Source organism: Argopecten irradians, unplaced genomic scaffold (genome assembly GCF_041381155.1).
Source record: "Argopecten irradians isolate NY unplaced genomic scaffold, Ai_NY scaffold_1132, whole genome shotgun sequence".
In the NCBI taxonomy this organism is placed as follows: Eukaryota; Metazoa; Mollusca; class Bivalvia; order Pectinida; family Pectinidae; genus Argopecten; species Argopecten irradians.
Window position 1 is genome coordinate 1 of NW_027188599.1, and position 18,192 is coordinate 18,192.

General features: G+C 41.9%; 1 protein-coding gene and 1 pseudogene across 1 annotated transcript; both read left to right on the forward strand.

Annotated features, from left to right (window-relative positions):
• The first annotated feature begins 5,864 nt into the window (after positions 1–5,864).
• On the forward strand, positions 5,865–6,503 carry LOC138313974 (uncharacterized). The gene is made up of 3 exons (XM_069254194.1): positions 5,865–6,164; positions 6,199–6,254; positions 6,289–6,503. The coding sequence occupies exons 1-3, from the start codon at positions 5,900–5,902 to the stop codon at positions 6,436–6,438; spliced, it is 471 nt and encodes a 156-aa protein (XP_069110295.1). The 5' UTR covers positions 5,865–5,899; the 3' UTR covers positions 6,439–6,503.
• Positions 6,504–6,635: 132 nt separating this feature from the next.
• On the forward strand, positions 6,636–14,280 carry LOC138313973 (uncharacterized; annotated as a pseudogene).
• Positions 14,281–18,192: the final 3,912 nt, after the last annotated feature.

An 18,192-nucleotide genomic window follows, 5' to 3' on the forward strand; every position in this document is an offset into this window, starting at 1 on the left:
AATCATTGCTGGAGTGATTGCTCTGAGAGTATTCGGCAAACGTGAGTGCTCAGTAGCAGTGAGTACTGTGAGTACACAGTGATTTTGAGTACTCGGTAGCTCGGTTGTGTTAGGCCTTAGGGAAAGGTTCTTTAATAAATATTGTATTACATTGGTTTATATATCGTAGTCTTGTTTCACCCGAGGTAGGAGAGACTACTCGCATAGGCTTATAGATCACTCAGTATTTGTTGCTAATCATTTAATAATTATTCTGATCTGTACGATTTATGCTGTTTGTATATTTTGAAGTTAAGTTATCATGATCACTCAGAGGCACTGAGTAATCAGTAGGATTGATATTGTAAATCATAGTATTTAGGGATAGATAGAATCACAGCTAGGTCAGCTGTGTATTATTTGTATATATTTGCACTGAGTAATTTGATAGGAACAGTACATAATATAGACACTATAGATCATCTGTTAATTGTGACTGGTACGAACCCGGTAATCGTCACATAATTTGGTGGCAAGCATTGGTGATCTTGTCTATATTTTTGTGTTGTTCGATTACTGTTTTAAATAAAATCTGATTCCAGATTTAACTGTTATATTGTTGTGAATATGATTTCAAATGAGACATCTCGCACTCAGTTAAGAAATTCTGAGATGGATTTTGGTGAGGATAATGGACAGGGATTTCACTCTACGCCAAAACTACAGATGTTGAAGGGGAGCAGTCATTATAGAGATTCTGGTATAACATCTATGTATGCAGATGGCAGAACTTCTGAGGTAAAGGCAGATATTGCTGATTTATATAGCAGTATGAGTAAGCCTGAAAATATTTCATCACATGAGATTGATAGGGAGATCGAGAAAATGCAGGAACAGTTACGCCAACTAGATGTTCAGAATCAGAGCCTGCGAGAGTCTGCTTGTCAGCAAAGACTGAAGAAATCATCACACGAAGGAAATTTTGGAGTCCGAAGTAAAGGGGAGAGCACTCCTAAGGTGAGATTCTCGGAGAACACTCATTCCTCGCAATTTGATGATGATAGAGCAGACAATATCACTTATTGAGACAGAAATCAAAGAGGTACAGCTCGATTTATCGAGAAAGAATGAATCGAGCTATTATTCCCCTCAGCGGAGGATAACGAATCCAAAGTCGATCGCTGATTTGGATGATAGTGATTATGAGGATCAATCATTGAATAGGAAACCCAATGTAAAGCATGTGTCAGTAAAAGCCTCTACATATGATGGCACGACACCATGGAGGGATTATTTGTCTCATTTTGAGACATGTGCTCGAATTAATCGCTGGTCAGAGTATGAGATGGGACTATATCTTGCTGTGAGTTTGAGAGGACAAGCTCAGGGTATATTTGGTGATTTACCTACCCGGAAGCAAGATCACTATTTCTCATTAGTGAGAGCTCTCGAGCAAAGATTTGCCCCACCAAATCAAACTGAACTTTATCGAGTACAGTTGTTAGAAAGGAGGCAGAGGGCTAATGAAACACTTCCAGAGCTGGGTCAAGCTATTTGTAGGTTAGTTAATTTAACCTATCCAACTGTTGAAGGTGGAGTGAGAGAAACTTTGGCCAAGCAACAGTTTCTAGAGTCACTAGCTGATTCGTATATGCGTATTCGCATTAAACAAGCGAGACCTGAGAACCTTACAGGTGCGATTCATCTGGCGGTTGAGTTGGAGGCTTATAAGAAAGCAGAGAAACATGGAAATGATGGTCATGCCTATTTGAGGAATACAAGTACTGAGGGTACTGATGCCAACCATCCAGTAGAGACTGAGAAGTCTGGGATGGAATCCATGTTGAGAAGCATCCAACAGAAGTTGGAAAAGATGCAAGGAGATATCAGCCAGTTACAATCGGGAGTGAAAAATCAGTATAAGCCCGATCAGCAAAAACAAGGTGGGATGGATTCGAACTTTGAGCGACGCTGTTTTAAGTGTCATGAAGCAGGACATTTTCGTAGGGATCGTCCTCAGCGCAAAAAGAAATCAGATAAGAAATCGAATGGAGCTGCTAATCCAGTTAGGACTAGAACAAGAAGGCGCAGGAGTAAACAATCAGCTGGAATCGGAGTATCCTCTGCAGCTCAGGAGGCTGGACTGTAAATCAATGCAGAAGTTTAACATACCAATGTGAAGCTGTTGGTCGATACCGGAGCTACTGTGACAATCTTGTCACAAGAAGTGTATGAGAGAATTCCACAAGAGCGGAGACCAAAACTGAGAGAAGTTAAAAAGGATGTCTTGGCAGCTAATGGTAGTGAACTCAAAGTCCTTGGTCAGGGAGGTTTTATGATTAAACCTGAAGGCTGCAGGGATGTTTACTTTGAGGCAGTAGTTACACAAATAAGTAATGAAGGTATCCTTGGCCTTGACTTCTTGAGGTCAAGAAATGGTCTGATTGATCTGAAGCGTGGATCGCTTGTTCTAGACGATTTGCCTGTTGACACAAAGTATGAGGGAACACTTGGATGTTTTCGGGTTGTGGCTACTGAGAAAATAACCATTCCTGGTAAGAGCGAAATGATCATTACTGGACAAGTTAATTTTCCTGTGGGTAAACAGATGAAGGATGAATCACTTATTATAGAAGGTACCAACTCCTTTCTGAAGAATGATAAAGCTCTGGTAGCCCGATCCTTGGTGAATACTGAGACTACTGTTCCAGTGAGGCTCATGAACCTGCAGGAGGATCCACAAACCATTTACCCAGGAACCAATGTTGCTCATGCTAGTCCTGTATCGAGTGTGATGGAGACAGTGCAATCCTCTAGTGATGCACCATCAGAAAAACTCAGAGAAGATTTGGATCAACTATTAGAGAGATCAAAAGAACATCGGACTTCAGAACAGAGCAACAGGGTCAAGGCTTTACTATTGAAATTTAGTAACCTGTTAGCAGCATCCGACAGTGATCTTGGACGGACTACAGTCATAAAACACAAGATAGAAACAGGTGATGCTCGACCCATCAAACAAACTCATAGAAGAGTACCAGCACATTTGAGTTCTGAAGAAGATAGACAAGGATATGCTCGATCGAGGAGTAATCCAGAAGTTTACTAGCCCATTGTTTTCTGGTATTGTTCTGGTACGCAAGAAGGACGGAAGTCTCAGATTTTGCGTTGATTACAGGCAACTCAATGCTGTGAGCGTGCATGATGCATATCCATTGCCACGCATTGATGAGGCACTAGATCACTTGTCAGGGTGTATGTGGTTTTCTACACTCGACCTCAATGCAGGATACTGGCAAGTTGAACTGGAAAGCGAAGATCGTCCTAAAACTGCCTTCTCGACTCGAACTGGATTATATGAATTCCAGGTGATGCCATTCGGATTGACGTCTGCCCCAGCTACATTCGAACGGTTAATGGAGACTGTGTTGGCCGGACTTCAATGGCAGATCTGTCTCATCTATTTGGATGATGTGATTGTGGTAGGAAAAGATTTTGATGATCTAAATCTACAAACTGTGTTTGAGAGACTCTCTGTTGCAGGGCTGAAATTAAAGAGCCGGAAATGCCAACTATTTGGAAAGGAGGTAGTCTACCTTGAAAACGTGATATCTGAGAAAGGTATAGCCACTGATGATGACAAAGTGAAAATTGTAGAGCAGTGGTCCATTCCAAAGAATACCAAGGAAGTGATATCAAAAGTGGGTTTCTGCGGATATTACAGAAGATTTGTCAGAAACTTCTCACAGATTGCGAGCTGTCTACACAGACTGACTGAGAAGGGTAGGGCATTTGAGTGGACTGAAGCCTGTCAGGAGGCATTCACTACCCTGAAGAATCACTTGATTAATGCCCCCATACTGGCTCATCCAAATTTTAAGCAGTCTTTCATCTTGGACACCGATGCAAGCGAAAAATCTATCGGTGCAGTTCTTTCACAGAACATTGATGGAAATGAGAGACCAGTTGCTTATGCAGGTCGTACGCTGACCAAAGCGGAACGAAGTTACTGTGTAACAAGAAAAGAGTTGTTGGCAGTCGTACACTTCGTGAAATATTTTAAACACTACCTATACGGTAGGAAGTTTACAGTGAGAACGGATCACAGTTCTCTGCGCTGGCAGCTCAATTTTAAGACACCAGAAGGGCAAATGGCCCGATGGCTACAGGTTCTGAGTTCCTACAACATGGACATCAAACACAGGCCGGGAACTCAACACCGCAATGCCGATGCATTGAGTCGGATACCATGTCGACAATGCGGGTTTGGCCCCATGTGGGAGAACAAATCAGAGACAACTGCAAATGTTGAGGCCTGTAATCCCGTAGCAATGGTGGATTCAAAAGATCACAAAATTGAAATGCAGCCATCTCTTCAGCAGAAGCAGGAAGATGATGCTGATATTGCAGTAGTGGTTGAATGGGTGAAGGGAGGAGGAAAACCTCCGTACAAAGAAATTGGTGACCGGAGCATAGTAGTGAAAACACTATGGGCACAATTTGAATCCCTGGTGATACATGAGGACATGTTGTATCGGAAAAATCCCCATTCAGAGGCAAATCTACAGGCAATTGTACCTGCATCGGAAAGACGAACCGTGCTGACTCACAGTCATGACAATCGGAGTTCGGGACACCTGGGAATAAAGAAGACTTTGGCAAAAATCCGACAGAGTTTCTATTGGCCAGGATTACAGGCAGACGTAAAACAATACGTAAAAGGATGTCCGCAGTGCAGTAAAAGAAAGAACCCAAGTAAAACTAAATGAGCTCCTATGCAAATGGTGGAATCAGGGTTCCCCATGGAAAGAATTGCAATCGATATCCTGTGTGAACTCCCCCTCACACAACAGGGCAATCGGCATATACTAGTTGTATCAGACTACTACACAAAGTGGACGGAAAGCTTTGCAATGCCGAACATGGAAGCCCAGACAGTGGCCAGGATGAAGAAGTTGAAGAAGTGATTGCTAGGTTTGGTGTTCCTTATGTCATTCACTCAGATCAAGGATCTCAGTTTGAAAGCGCGTTGTTCCGGGAGATGTGTATACTGCTACAGATCAACAAGACGCATACAACTCCCTACCATCCAAAATCTGATGGCATGGTTGAAAGATTCAACAAGACCCTCGTAACCATGCTGAGTGCGTTTGTGGATACCCATCAAACGGATTGGGACGACACCTGCCATATGTGATGATGGCCTATCGCTCTATAGAGCATGAGACGACAGGAAGCTCTCCGAACGCCATGATGCTAGGAAGGGAAACGAGTACTCCCTTAGACATACAGTATGAAATGCCTAGGAACATAAAAGCGATTCCCCAGAATCAGTGGGCTTGGCAATTGAAAGAGAAAATGGAAATTGCACATGAGTTAGTCAGGAAACACTCAAAAGGTGCGATGCTCCGACAGAAGCGTTATCATGACCAGAAGTTGTCTTGGACCAAGTTTGATTCTGTGTATGTCTTTTTCCCGAACATTGCAGCCGGCACCACACACAAGTTAGCAAGTCATTGGTGAGGACCATTCAGGGTACTTGCTAGATTGACAGATGTGACTTACAGAGTCTCATGTGGGTACAAGGGGAAACCTAAAGTAATCCATGCTGGTAGAATGAGATTGAAACATCCTCAGATATTGCGTGGTGAGAGTAAAGCAGAAGCTTTTGAGCGTAAGGATGTACAAGTTCAAGTTGATGAGTCATGTTTTGAATCTAGTTTGCCTGAGAGTGAAGAGCAAGAAAATGTCAGTGAATCAGAAAAGAAACTCATATGTGTTGAGAATGAGTGTGAATCTGACAGGACAATCCCAAGGCGAACACGACATAAACCGAAGTGGCATTCTGATTATACTTCGCGTTATTAAAATGTTAATGTGTTAAGTAACTGAGGGCTCTTTCTTGTTACAGATATCCGAGATGGCGAAAACCAAGACAACCCCGGTAAAGAAATGCCCCATGTGTACATTTAGGACGGCAAACATCGACGATATGAAAGAACATATTCTGAAATGTGGAATTGAAACTATGGAGAAAAAGACCTTGTCCTGTCCCAAGTGCAGTTACAAAACTTTTAGACCTACTAATATGACCAGGCACCAGAAGCGCCATGATGCGACAGTAGATGTTCCGAAAGCTGCTGGAAAGAGTCTGAATACTGCATTATCTTCTAAGAACTCCGAAGGCTCAACCTTCTACTTCAGGCGCACTTAGCAAAGCTCACTCACCAGAGACCGATGTGGAGAGCTGGAAGGGACAAGACCCTGGTGATCTTCTCGGGGAAGTTTCAGATTCATCCGTTGTGACAGACTGATCCCTATGAACCAGAGCTAAGACAGCAGCCTGTGAACAGAAAAACTGTTACGAAGACCACCAGATACTCGGACAACGGCCGAGATGTCGAGCTGGTGGAGTATTGCGAATTCTTTGGGGCAGAGGCACTGGATAGGTCCTACTGATTACCCGCGACAAATTGATCGTTTTCTTTGTCACAACCACCAATAAATCCTTTATCTTTAATCTATTTTGTATCTTATAGTTATCTGTAATGGCACGTGAGGACACGTGTTGCTCGGAGGCGTGGGTAGTGTGATGAAATACGGTTGTATTACCATGCTATCCGGAATCGCTGTCTGCTCTATTTTTGTCTGTTAGTTTCGCCGTCAAGTAGACGCTTGTAATGTTAAGCTATATGTGAGTTAAGCGTTCTAGAGCCTAGGATTATTGTAAATAGATGGCGCTAATGTCGTTGCCCGGCAGTATATAAAGCCGCGGTTTTCAACGAGATTTTTCTTAGTGTTGGACGAGCTGCTGAAGTGAAAGCACCTAAGTAAATACAAGGTAAATATAGATGTGCCTGAACAAGGCTTGCCTATATACGTCAGTTGATAATAACTTACGGTAGAGTTGAGATCGGAGATTGACGTGCCTGAATAAGGCTTTCCTCCTCCGCGTTATATACTCTGGAGAGTAAGTTGTAAACTGAGCCTTGGGATTGCTCGTTGAATGATTACGTTTACATGAATCATTGAGAGTACTAGTGATTACTCTGTGAGTACTCGGTAATATGTAATGATTGTGTGTGAATCATTGCTGGAGTGATTGCTCTGAGAGTACTCGGTAAACGTGAGTGCTCAGTAGCAGTGAGTACTGTGAGTACACAGTGATTTTGAGTACTCGGTAGCTCGGTAGTGTTAGGCCTTAGGGAAAGGTTCTTAATAGATAATATAACATTGATTTTATCGTAGTCTGGTTATATATGTACGAGTAGGGATTATCGAATCACCCGAGGTAGGGGAGACTACTCGCATAGGCTTATAGATAATTCAGTAGTTGTTGCTAATCATTTAATAATTATTCTGATCTGTATGATTTATGCTGTTTGTATATTTTGAAGTTAAGTTATCATGATCACTCAGAGGCACTGAGTAATCAGTAGGATTGATATTGTTAATCATAATATTTAGGGATAGATAGAATCACAGCTAGATCAGCTGTGTATTATTTGTATATATTTGCACTGAGTAATTTGATAGGAACAGTACATAATATAGACACTATAGATCATCAGTTAATTGTGACTGGATCGGACCCGGTAAACGTCACATAATTTGGTGGCAGCGGTGGTGATCTTGTCTATATTTTTGTGCTGTTCGATTACTCAGTTTTAAATAAAATGTGATTTTAGATTTAACTGTTATATTATTGTGAATATGATTTCTGATGAGACATCTCGCACTCAGTTGAGAAATTCTGAGATGGATTTTGGTGAGGATAGTGGACAGGGATTTCACTCTACACCAAAACTACAGATGTCGAAGGGGAGCAGTCATTATAGAGATTCTGGTATAACATCTATGTATGCAGATGGCAGAACTTCTGAGGTAAAGGCAGATATTGCTGATTTATATAGCAGTATGAGCACGCCTGAAGATATTTCATCTCATGAGATTGATAGGGAGATAGAGAAAATGCAGGAACAGTTACGCCAACTAGATGTTCAGAATCAGAGCCTGCGAGAGTCTGCTAGTCAGCAAAGACTGAAGAAATCATCACACGAAGGAAATTTTGGAGTCCGAAGTAAAGGGGAGAGCACTCCTAAGGTGAGATTCTCGGAGAACACCCATTCCTCGCGATTTGATGATGATAGAGCAGACAATATCACTTATCGAGACAGAAATCAAAGAGGTACAGCTCGATTTATCGAGAAAGAAGATGTATCAAGCTATTATTCCCCTCAGCGGAGGAGAACGAATCCAAAGTCGATCGCTGATTTGGATGATAGTGATTATGAGGACCAATCATTGAGTAGGAAACCCAATGTAAAGCATGTGTCAGTAAAAGCCTCTACATATGATGGCACGACACCATGGAGGGATTATTTGTCTCATTTTGAGACATGTGCTCGAATTAATCGCTGGTCAGAGTATGAGATGGGACTATATCTTGCTGTGAGTTTGAGAGGACAAGCTCAGGGTATACTTGGTGATTTACCTACCAGGAAGCAAGATCACTATTTCTCATTAGTGAGAGCTCTCGAACAAAGATTTGCCCCACCAAATCAAACTGAACTTTATCGAGTACAGTTGTTGGAAAGGAGGCAGAGGGCTAATGAAACACTTCCAGAGCTGGGTCAAGCTATTCGTAGGTTAGTTAATTTAACCTATCCAACTGTTGAAGGTGGAGTGAGAGAAACTTTGGCCAAGCAACAGTTTCTAGAATCACTAGCTGATTCGGATATGCGTATTCGCATTAAACAAGCGAGACCTGAGAACCTTACAGATGCGATTCATCTGGCTGTTGAGTTGGAGGCTTATAAGAAAGCAGAGAAACATGGAAATGATGGTCATGCCTATTTGAGGAATACAAGTACTGAGGGTACTGATGCCAACCATCCAGTAGAGACTGAGAAGTCTGGGATGGAATCCATGTTGAGAAGTATCCAACAGAAGTTGGAAAAGGTGCAAGGAGATATCAGCCAGTTACAATCGGGAGTGAAAAATCAGTATAAGCCCGATCAGCAAAAACAAGGTGGGAAGGATTCGAACTTTGAGCGACGCTGTTTTAAGTGTCATGAAACAGGACATTTTCGTAGGGATTGTCCTCAGCTCAAAAAGAAATCGGATAAGAAATCAAATGGAGCTGCTAATCCAGTCAGGACTAGAACAAGAAGGCGCAGGAGTAAACAATCAGCCGGAATCGGAGTATCCTCTGCTGCTCAGGAGGCTGGACTGTATATCAATGCAGAAGTTCAGCATACCAATGTAAAGCTGTTGGTCGATACCGGAGCTACTGTGACAATCTTGTCACAAGAAGTGTATGAGAGAATTCCACAAGAGCGGAGACCAAAACTGAGAGAAGTTAAAAAGGATGTCTTGGCAGCTAATGGAAGTGAACTCAAAGTCCTTGGTCAGGGAGGTTTTATGATAAAACCTGAAGGCTGCAGGGATGTTTACTTTGAGGCAGTAGTTGCACAAATAAGCAATGAAGGAATCCTTGGCCTTGACTTCTTGAGATCAAGAAATGGTCTGATTGATCTGAAACGTGGATCGCTTGTTCTAGACGATATGCCTGTTGACACAAAGTACGAGGGAACACTTGGATGTTTTCGAGTTGTCGCTACTGAGAAGATAACCATTCCTGGTAAGAGCGAAATGATCATTACGGGACAAGTTAATTTTCCTGTGGGTAAACAGATGAAGGATGAATCACTTATTATAGAAGGTACCAACTCCTTTCTGAAGAATGATAAAGCTCTGGTAGCCCGATCCTTGGTGAGTAGCGAGACTACTGTTCCAGTGAGGCTCATGAACCTGCAGGAGGATCCACAAACCATTTACCCAGGAACCAATGTCGCTCATGCTAGTCCTGTATCGACTGTGATGGAGACAGTGCAATCCTCTAGTGATGCACCAACAGGAAAACTCAGAGAAGATTTGGATCAACTATTAGAGAGATCAAAAGAACATCTGACTTCAGAACAGAGCAACAGAGTCAAGGCCTTACTATCGAAATATAGTAACCTGTTTGCAGCATCCGACAGTGATCTTGGACGGACTACAGTCATAAAACACAAGATAGAAACAGGTGATGCTCGACCCATCAAACAACCTCTCAGAAGAGTACCAGCACATCTGAGTTCTGAAGTAGATAGACAAGTTAAGGATATGCTCGATCGAGGAGTAATCCAGAAGTCTACCAGCCCATGGTCTTCTGGTATTGTTCTGGTACGCAAGAAGGACGGAAGTCTCAGATTTTGCGTTGATTACAGGCAACTCAATGCTGTGAGCGTTCATGATGCATATCCATTGCCACGCATTGATGAGGCACTGGATCACTTGTCAGGGTGTACGTGGTTTTCTACACTCGACCTCAATGCAGGATACTGGCAAGTTGAACTGGAAAGCGAAGATCGTCCTAAAACTGCCTTCTCGACTCGAACTGGATTATATGAATTCCAGGTGATGCCATTCGGATTGACGTCTGCCCCAGCTACATTCGAACGGTTAATGGAGACTGTGTTGGCCGGACTTCAATGGCAGATCTGCCTCATCTATTTGGATGATGTGATTGTGGTAGGAAAAGATTTTGATGATATGCTACTAAATCTACAAACTGTGTTTGAGAGACTCTCTGTTGCAGGGCTGAAATTAAAGAGCCGGAAATGCCAACTATTTGGAAAGGAGGTAGTCTACCTTGGACACGTGATATCTGAGAAAGGTATAGCCACTGATGATGAAAAAGTGAAAATTGTAGAGCAGTGGCCCATTCCAAAGAATACCAAGGAAGTGAGATCATTTTTGGGTTTCTGCGGATATTACAGAAGATTTGTCAGAAACTTCTCACAGATTGCGAGCTGTCTACACAGACTGACTGAGAAGGGCAGGGCATTTGAGTGGACTGAAGCCTGTCAGGAGGCATTCACTACCCTGAAGAATCACTTGATTAATGCCCCCATACTGGCTCACCCAGATTTTAAGCAGCCTTTCATCTTGGACACCGATGCGAGCGACAAATCTATCGGTGCAGTTCTTTCACAGAACATTGATGGAAATGAGAGACCAGTTGCTTATGCAGGTCGTACGCTGACCAAAGCGGAACGAAGTTACTGTGTAACAAGAAAAGAGTTGTTGGCAGTCGTACACTTCGTGAAATATTTTAAACACTACCTATACGGTAGGAAGTTTACAGTGAGAACGGATCACAGTTCTCTGCGCTGGCTGCTCAATTTTAAGACACCAGAAGGGCAAATGGCCCGATGGCTACAGGTTCTGAGTTCCTACAACATGGACATCAAACACAGGCCGGGAACTCAACACCGCAATGCCGATGCATTGAGTCGGATACCATGTCGACAATGCGGGTTTGACCCCATGTGGGAGAACCAATCAGAGACAACTGCAAATGTTGAGGCCTGCAATCCCGTAGCAATGGTGGATTCAAAAGATCACAAAATTGAAATGAAGCCATCCCTTCAGCAGAAGCAGGAAGATGATGCTGATATTGCAGTAGTGGTTGAATGGGTGAAAGGAGGAGAAAAACCTCCGTACAAAGAAATTGGTGACCGGAGCATAGTGGTGAAAACACTATGGGCACAATTTGAATCCCTGGTGATACATGAGGACATGTTGTATCGGAAAAATCCCCATTCAGAGGCAAATCTACAGGCAATTGTACCTGCATCGGAAAGACGAACCGTGCTGACTCACAGTCATGACAATCGGAGTTCGGGACACCTGGGAATAAAGAAGACTTTGGCAAAAATCCGACAGAGTTTCTATTGGCCAGGGTTACAGGCAGACGTAAAACAATACGTAATAGGATGCCCGCAGTGCAGTAAAAGAAAGAATCCAAGTAAAACTAAACGAGCTCCTATGCAAATGGTGGAGTCAGGGTTCCCCATGGAAAGAATTGCAATCGATATCTTGTGTGAACTCCCCCTCACACAACAGGGCAATCGGCATATACTAGTTATATCAGACTACTACACAAAGTGGACGGAAAGCTTTGCAATGCCGAACATGGAAGCCCAGACAGTGGCCAGGATTCTCGTTGAAGAAGTGATTGCTAGGTTTGGTGTTCCTTATGCCATTCACTCAGATCAAGGATCTCAGTTTGAGAGCGCGTTGTTCCGGGAGATGTGTAAATTGCTACAGATCAACAAGACGCATACCACTCCCTACCATCCAAAATCAGATGGCATGGTTGAAAGATTCAACAAAACCCTCGTAACCATGCTGAGTGCGTTTGTGGATACCCATCAAACGGATTGGGACGAACACCTGCCATATGTGATGATGGCCTATCGCTCCACAGAGCATGAGACAACAGGAAGCTCTCCGAACGCCATGATGCTAGGAAGGGAAACGAGTACTCCATTAGACATACAGTATGAAATGCCTAGGAACATCAGAGCGATTCCCCAGAATCAGTGGGCTTGGCAATTGAAAGAGAAAATGGAAACTGCACATGAGTTAGTAAGGAAACACTCAAAAGGTGCGATGCTCCGACAGAAGCGTTATCATGACCAGAAGCTGTCTTGGACCAAATTTGAGTCCGGTGATTCTGTGTATGTCTTTTTCCCGAATATTCCAGCTGGCACCACGCACAAGTTAGCAAGTCGTTGGCGAGGACCATTCAGGGTACTTGCTAGATTGACAGATGTGACTTACAGAGTCTCATGTGGGTACAAGGGGAAACCTAAAGTAATCCATGCTGATAGAAATGAGATTGAAACATCCTCAGGTATTGCGTGGTGAGAGCAAAGCAGAAGCTTTTGAGCGCAAGGATGTGCAAGTTCAAGTTGATGAGTCATGTTTTGAATCTAGTTTGCCTGAGAGTGATGAGCAAGAAAATGTCAGTGAATCAGAAAAGAAACTCATATGTGTTGAGAATGAGTGTGAATCTGACAGGGCAATCCCAAGGCGAACGCGACATAAACCGAAGTGGCATTCTGATTATACTTCGCGTTATTAAAATGTTAATGCTGTTAAGTAACTGAGGGCTCTTTCTTGTTACAGATATCCGAGATGGCGAAAACCAAGACAACCCCGGTAAAGAAATGCCCCATGTGTACATTTAGGACGGCAAACATCGACGATATGAAAGAACATATTCTGAAATGTGGAATTGAAACTATGGGAGAAAAAGACCTTGTCCTGTCCCAAGTGCAGTTACAAAACTTTTAGACCTACTAATATGACCAGGCACCAGAAGCGCCATGATGCGACAGTAGATGTTCCGAAAGCTGCTGGAAAGAGTCTGAATACTGCATTATCTTCTAAGAACTCTCCGAAGGCTCAACCTTCTACTTCAGGCGCACTTAGCAAAGCTCACTCACCAGAGACCGATGTGGAGAGCTGGAAGGGACAAGACCCTGGTGATCTTCTCGGGGAAGTTTCAGATTCATCCGTTGTGCATGATGATTCATCCTCCGAGGATGACTGCCTCTTGGCAGGACGTGCAATAAGAAAACCTACGAGGCCGATTCCTGTCATGGCACCAAAGAGAAGGGTGGACCCTAAGGATCCGATCAATATGGTTCCGATGCCAGTTGTTTCGAAGAAGCTACGTAGTTCCATCCCTACACAGACCGATTTTGAAAGAGCGGATGCATCAACACAGACTGATCCCTATGAACCAGAGCTAAGACAGCAGCCTGTGAACAGAAAAACTGTTACGAAGACCACCAGATACTCGGACAACGGCCGAGATGTCGAGCTGGTGGAGTATTGCGAATTCTTTGGGGCAGAGGCACTGGATAGGTCCTACTGATTACCCGCGACAAATTGATCGTTTTCTTTGTCACAACCACCAATAAATCCTTTATCTTTAATCTATTTTGTATCTTATAGTTATCTGTAATGGCACGTGAGGACACGTGTTGCTCGGAGGCGTGGGTAGTGTGATGAAATACGGTTGTATTACCATGCTATCCGGAATCGCTGTCTGCTCTATTTTGTCTGTTAGTTTCGCCGTCAAGTAGACGCTTGTAATGTTAAGCTATATGTGAGTTAAGCGTTCTAGAGCCTAGGATTATTGTAAATAGATGGCGCTAATGTCGTTGCCCGGCAGTATATAAAGCCGCGGTTTTCAACGAGATTTTTCTTAGTGTTGGACGAGCTGCTGAAGTGAAAGCACCTAAGTAAATACAAGGTAAATATAGATGTGCCTGAACAAGGCTTGCCTATATACGTCAGTTGATAATAACTTACGGTAGAGTTGAGATCGGAGATTGACGTGCCTGAATAAGGCTTTCCTCCTCCGCGTTATATACTCTGGAGAGTAAGTTGTAAACTGAGCCTTGGGATTGCTCGTTGAATGATTACGTTTACATGAATCATTGAGAGTACTAGTGATTACTCTGTGAGTACTCGGTAATATGTAATGATTGTGTGTGAATCATTGCTGGAGTGATTACTCTGAGAGTGCTCGGTAAACGTGAGTGCTCAGTAGCAGTGAGTACTGTGAGTGCACAGTGATTTTGAGTACTCGGTAGCTCGGTAGTGTTAGGCCTTAGGGAAAGGTTCTTAATAGATAATATATAACATTGATTTTATCGTAGTCTGGTTATATATGTACGAGTAGGGATTATCGAATCACCCGAGGTAGGGGAGACTACTCGCATAGGCTTATAGATAATTCAGTAGTTGTTGCTAATCATTTAATAATTATTCTGATCTGTATGATTTATGCTGTTTGTATATTTTGAAGTTAAGTTATCATGATCACTCAGAGGCACTGAGTGATCAGTAGGATTTATATTGTAAATCATAATATTTAGGGATAGATAGAATCACAGCTAGATCAGCTGTGTATTATTTGTATATATTTGCACTGAGTAATTTGATAGGAACAGTACATAATATAGACACTATAGATCATCAGTAAATTGTGACTGGATCGGACCCGGTAAACGTCACATTACTTCCCTTCCCTATTTTCTATTTAAATCAGCGTCATTGTTTTTTTGTTTCAAATTTTAATGTTGTTACTAAGCCATCGTAAAATTCAGTAATTTTTGAGAATTTCGTTTTCCTTCGATAAGGTGTGGACGTGTAATTTATTTTGTCAAAAACGTGGTTCCGAACCAAGGACTTCGTTAAGATATCAGTAACATTATTTGCTATATATATTAGATCCATCATAAATTTCTGTCCAGACCCTTCTTTTTTTTTAAAGAATGTCCAGACCCTTCCGTGCCCAAACTCCTTTCCGATTGGCATATATTCAAGTCTGCGCTTTTATTGAAGATAACTGATATTTTATATTTAACTCGTTCCGGATCCCTCATTCCGGATCCGTCCTTGTCCGGCTCCGTGAATTAATTCTTACAAAACGAAGGAATCAAGATGGCGTCGATGGGAAGGTTATTGCGATGAATGTGGTGCGTGTGCCGAACAGTCGGTCCCCTCGCGAAACGTACACCGAAAGGAAAGTCACTCAGAGCTACGTCAACCTGGAAAAACCCCACGACGTAAGTATTTAGAAAAGAAAAAATGATTTACATAATGACCCTCCCTGATTCCAATTTGACCGTATCTTCTTCTACCCCTAGCTCGCTGTCATCGGGTGGTCTAGATAATACTGGATGGCCGAAACTTATGAGTTAACATTCTAATATTGACCCGATCATCTGATATCTAATAGAATATGAGTGTGGCTTTGCCTTGCCTGTGAATGCTATGTAATTTTGAGTTTATAAAGGAATATTTGTTTATTGGGTGTTGGCTGCTGGCATGCGACACGTGAAAAAGGGCATTGTCACCTTAATTCCAGAATTGTAAGCGGGATTTGGACTCCGGTGTTTCGCTCGTCCCGGTGCCTCGGTTGCAAAGTCGGGAGTAGCACTTCGTTAGTGTTTGAGGGTCCCGGGTTCGAATCCCGGTCTGCGTGTTACATTTTCTCCTCTCCTGTTACAGAATTGGCGCCCAACTAAATAACCCACGAGGGAGGTGTTTGGAAGGGTCTCGTTTGTAGTGATGGAACTAGGGTAATCCCTATTGGGATTCCTCCTCTATACTCTTTTATATTCGGACGTTTGATAGATGTCTCTCGTCGGAATCCCTACTCGAGCCTTCTAAACTTTATTCTGGAAAATCAAGTCAGGTTGACCTACCTCTTGTAAGGGTCTATTACAGAAATAATCCAACTGCAGTGGTTCCCATACTGGCACACATTGATAGTGGAGATATTTTTTCTCTCAAAACGCACATATTGTAACGTTTCTCCGTCCTGCTCTGCTGGGTTCTTTCGCCAATATGGCGAAACTGTAGTCACAGACTACTTAAGTCAGTTGTTACATAAATACTTCGTTATACCAGGCGTCCATGTCAGTGATTGTAACCAGAAAATGAATAACAAAGGCGTTCTTTCAAAGTATAAATGTTATATTGAAAACAGAATGCAATGTAACAAATAAATAACATAACAATTCAGAAGTTCACAATATCACTTTCCCTTCATACGCACCAGAAATCAAACTATCACACATGGAATTCGAACCCAATAATGGAACATCTAATAATAACATGAAGTACAGAGTACTTAACAACAAGGAATATCTACATGTATATGTACAACAACCTATAGCGATTCAAGATACAACTCAGATCCTTTACTAATAACTATTAATTAAGAAATGACCGTGATAATCTACAAGTTTATGAACCGGATATTATAATAGAATATATACTAAATTCCAATATCACTACTGTCAACTCTAATAAATCATAAACTGGTACACTGTAGTAATAATACTACATTACAACAAGATAATAACCTTATATTGTCGGTGATAACACCTGACAATATCTTAACTAACTTATCAATTATCCTTAATGTATATAGAAACCTACTTAAAATTACCTAAACTTTCAATAATATTGGCTAGAGTCAAAAGACAAGATATCTGGACCAAAGATCTGGTGGACCCGATGCCAGTCAGGAGGCTACTGACGCATAGTGCGCAGTGCTCCTATTTATACTTTCTTGGAGTGCCAAACGATGCCAAAAGTGCCAATTTGGCAGCCGGAAGCTGCCAATTTCGACGTTTCACTAACGTGACGTCATGAATGACGCCGTGAATTGGCAACGTACTGCCAACCAAGAAATAGTTCCTATGTTATAGTAAATACTATAAATAACAACTTGAATCTTATTACTAACGTTACATATATATACAAAAATATATCCGGAACCCGTTTACAATAATTACAATCCGGGTTTGGCTCTAAATAATAGACTATCCGTACTGTACGCAGTCAACCGGCAAACGGCCTTCACCGATAGTTGACAGTGGGACTCGTTTGACTACTGCGATAAACATCAACTTATACAGCTAAATAAAACTGTAAGTACAAAACTACGATTATAGTTGACTTATTTACATTCTAATACATTTAAACATCCGTTACTTCTTTATCTAACACCAGAAGTTAACCTATAAACTTACGTTTTATCTACTCGGCATCACTCGCTCCAAACGTGTAAAAGCCTACTGAAATGACGTCACCATAAACAACCAGCGTACCGCCAAGTTGAGGACTATTTATACAACATTAGATGTACAATAACAAGCATCCGATATTTACAGAGATAAATAACAATAATTTAACTAACGTGGATGCTGTATAACCTGAAAATATAACTAGAACACCAGGCCTATAGTGTTACAACACACTCAATGTAACTAGACCTATCAGCTGTTATAGTAATAACAGATTTACAACAAATGATAAGCCTCTGTAATGTAACAGTCTTCACTTACAGTAGTGAAAATTAACCCAACTTTGTTACAATATATTTTGAAGTGACATGTATTGAAAACAAAGAACCATCTACTATCTACGCATGTGACAGCGAGGGACTTTCAAAATGGCTGCTTAAAGTAGTGATCGAACAAGACATCGTTTGCAAAAAATGAGATGGTTCATCTATCAAACGTCCGAATATAAAAGAGTCTAGATGAGGAATCCCAATAGGGATTAGAACTAGGGCTGAAACGATTAGTAATTTTTGTATTTGATTATTCGGTCACATGTAATAATCGATTACTAATCACTTGAATTGAAGGCAACTATATTGTCTCAATTACTGACTACTGAAAATGTCTGCCATGGTTTGGTATCAGCTAATAATATTAAATAACACCTATTGTACAATGATGACAGAGCACATATATGCCTTACATAATAAAAAGCCTACCAATAAAT

Excerpts from the sequence above, each read along its gene's own strand:
- LOC138313974 (XM_069254194.1), top strand. The coding sequence starts at position 5,900 with ATGGCGAAAACCAAGACAACCCCGGTAAAGAAATGCCCCATGTGTACA. Across the intron at positions 6,165-6,198 it reads ATCTTCTAAGAACTCCGAAG|CTCACTCACCAGAGACCGAT; the intron begins GCTCAACCTTCT and ends CACTTAGCAAAG. Across the intron at positions 6,255-6,288 it reads GACAAGACCCTGGTGATCTT|ACTGATCCCTATGAACCAGA; the intron begins CTCGGGGAAGTT and ends CCGTTGTGACAG.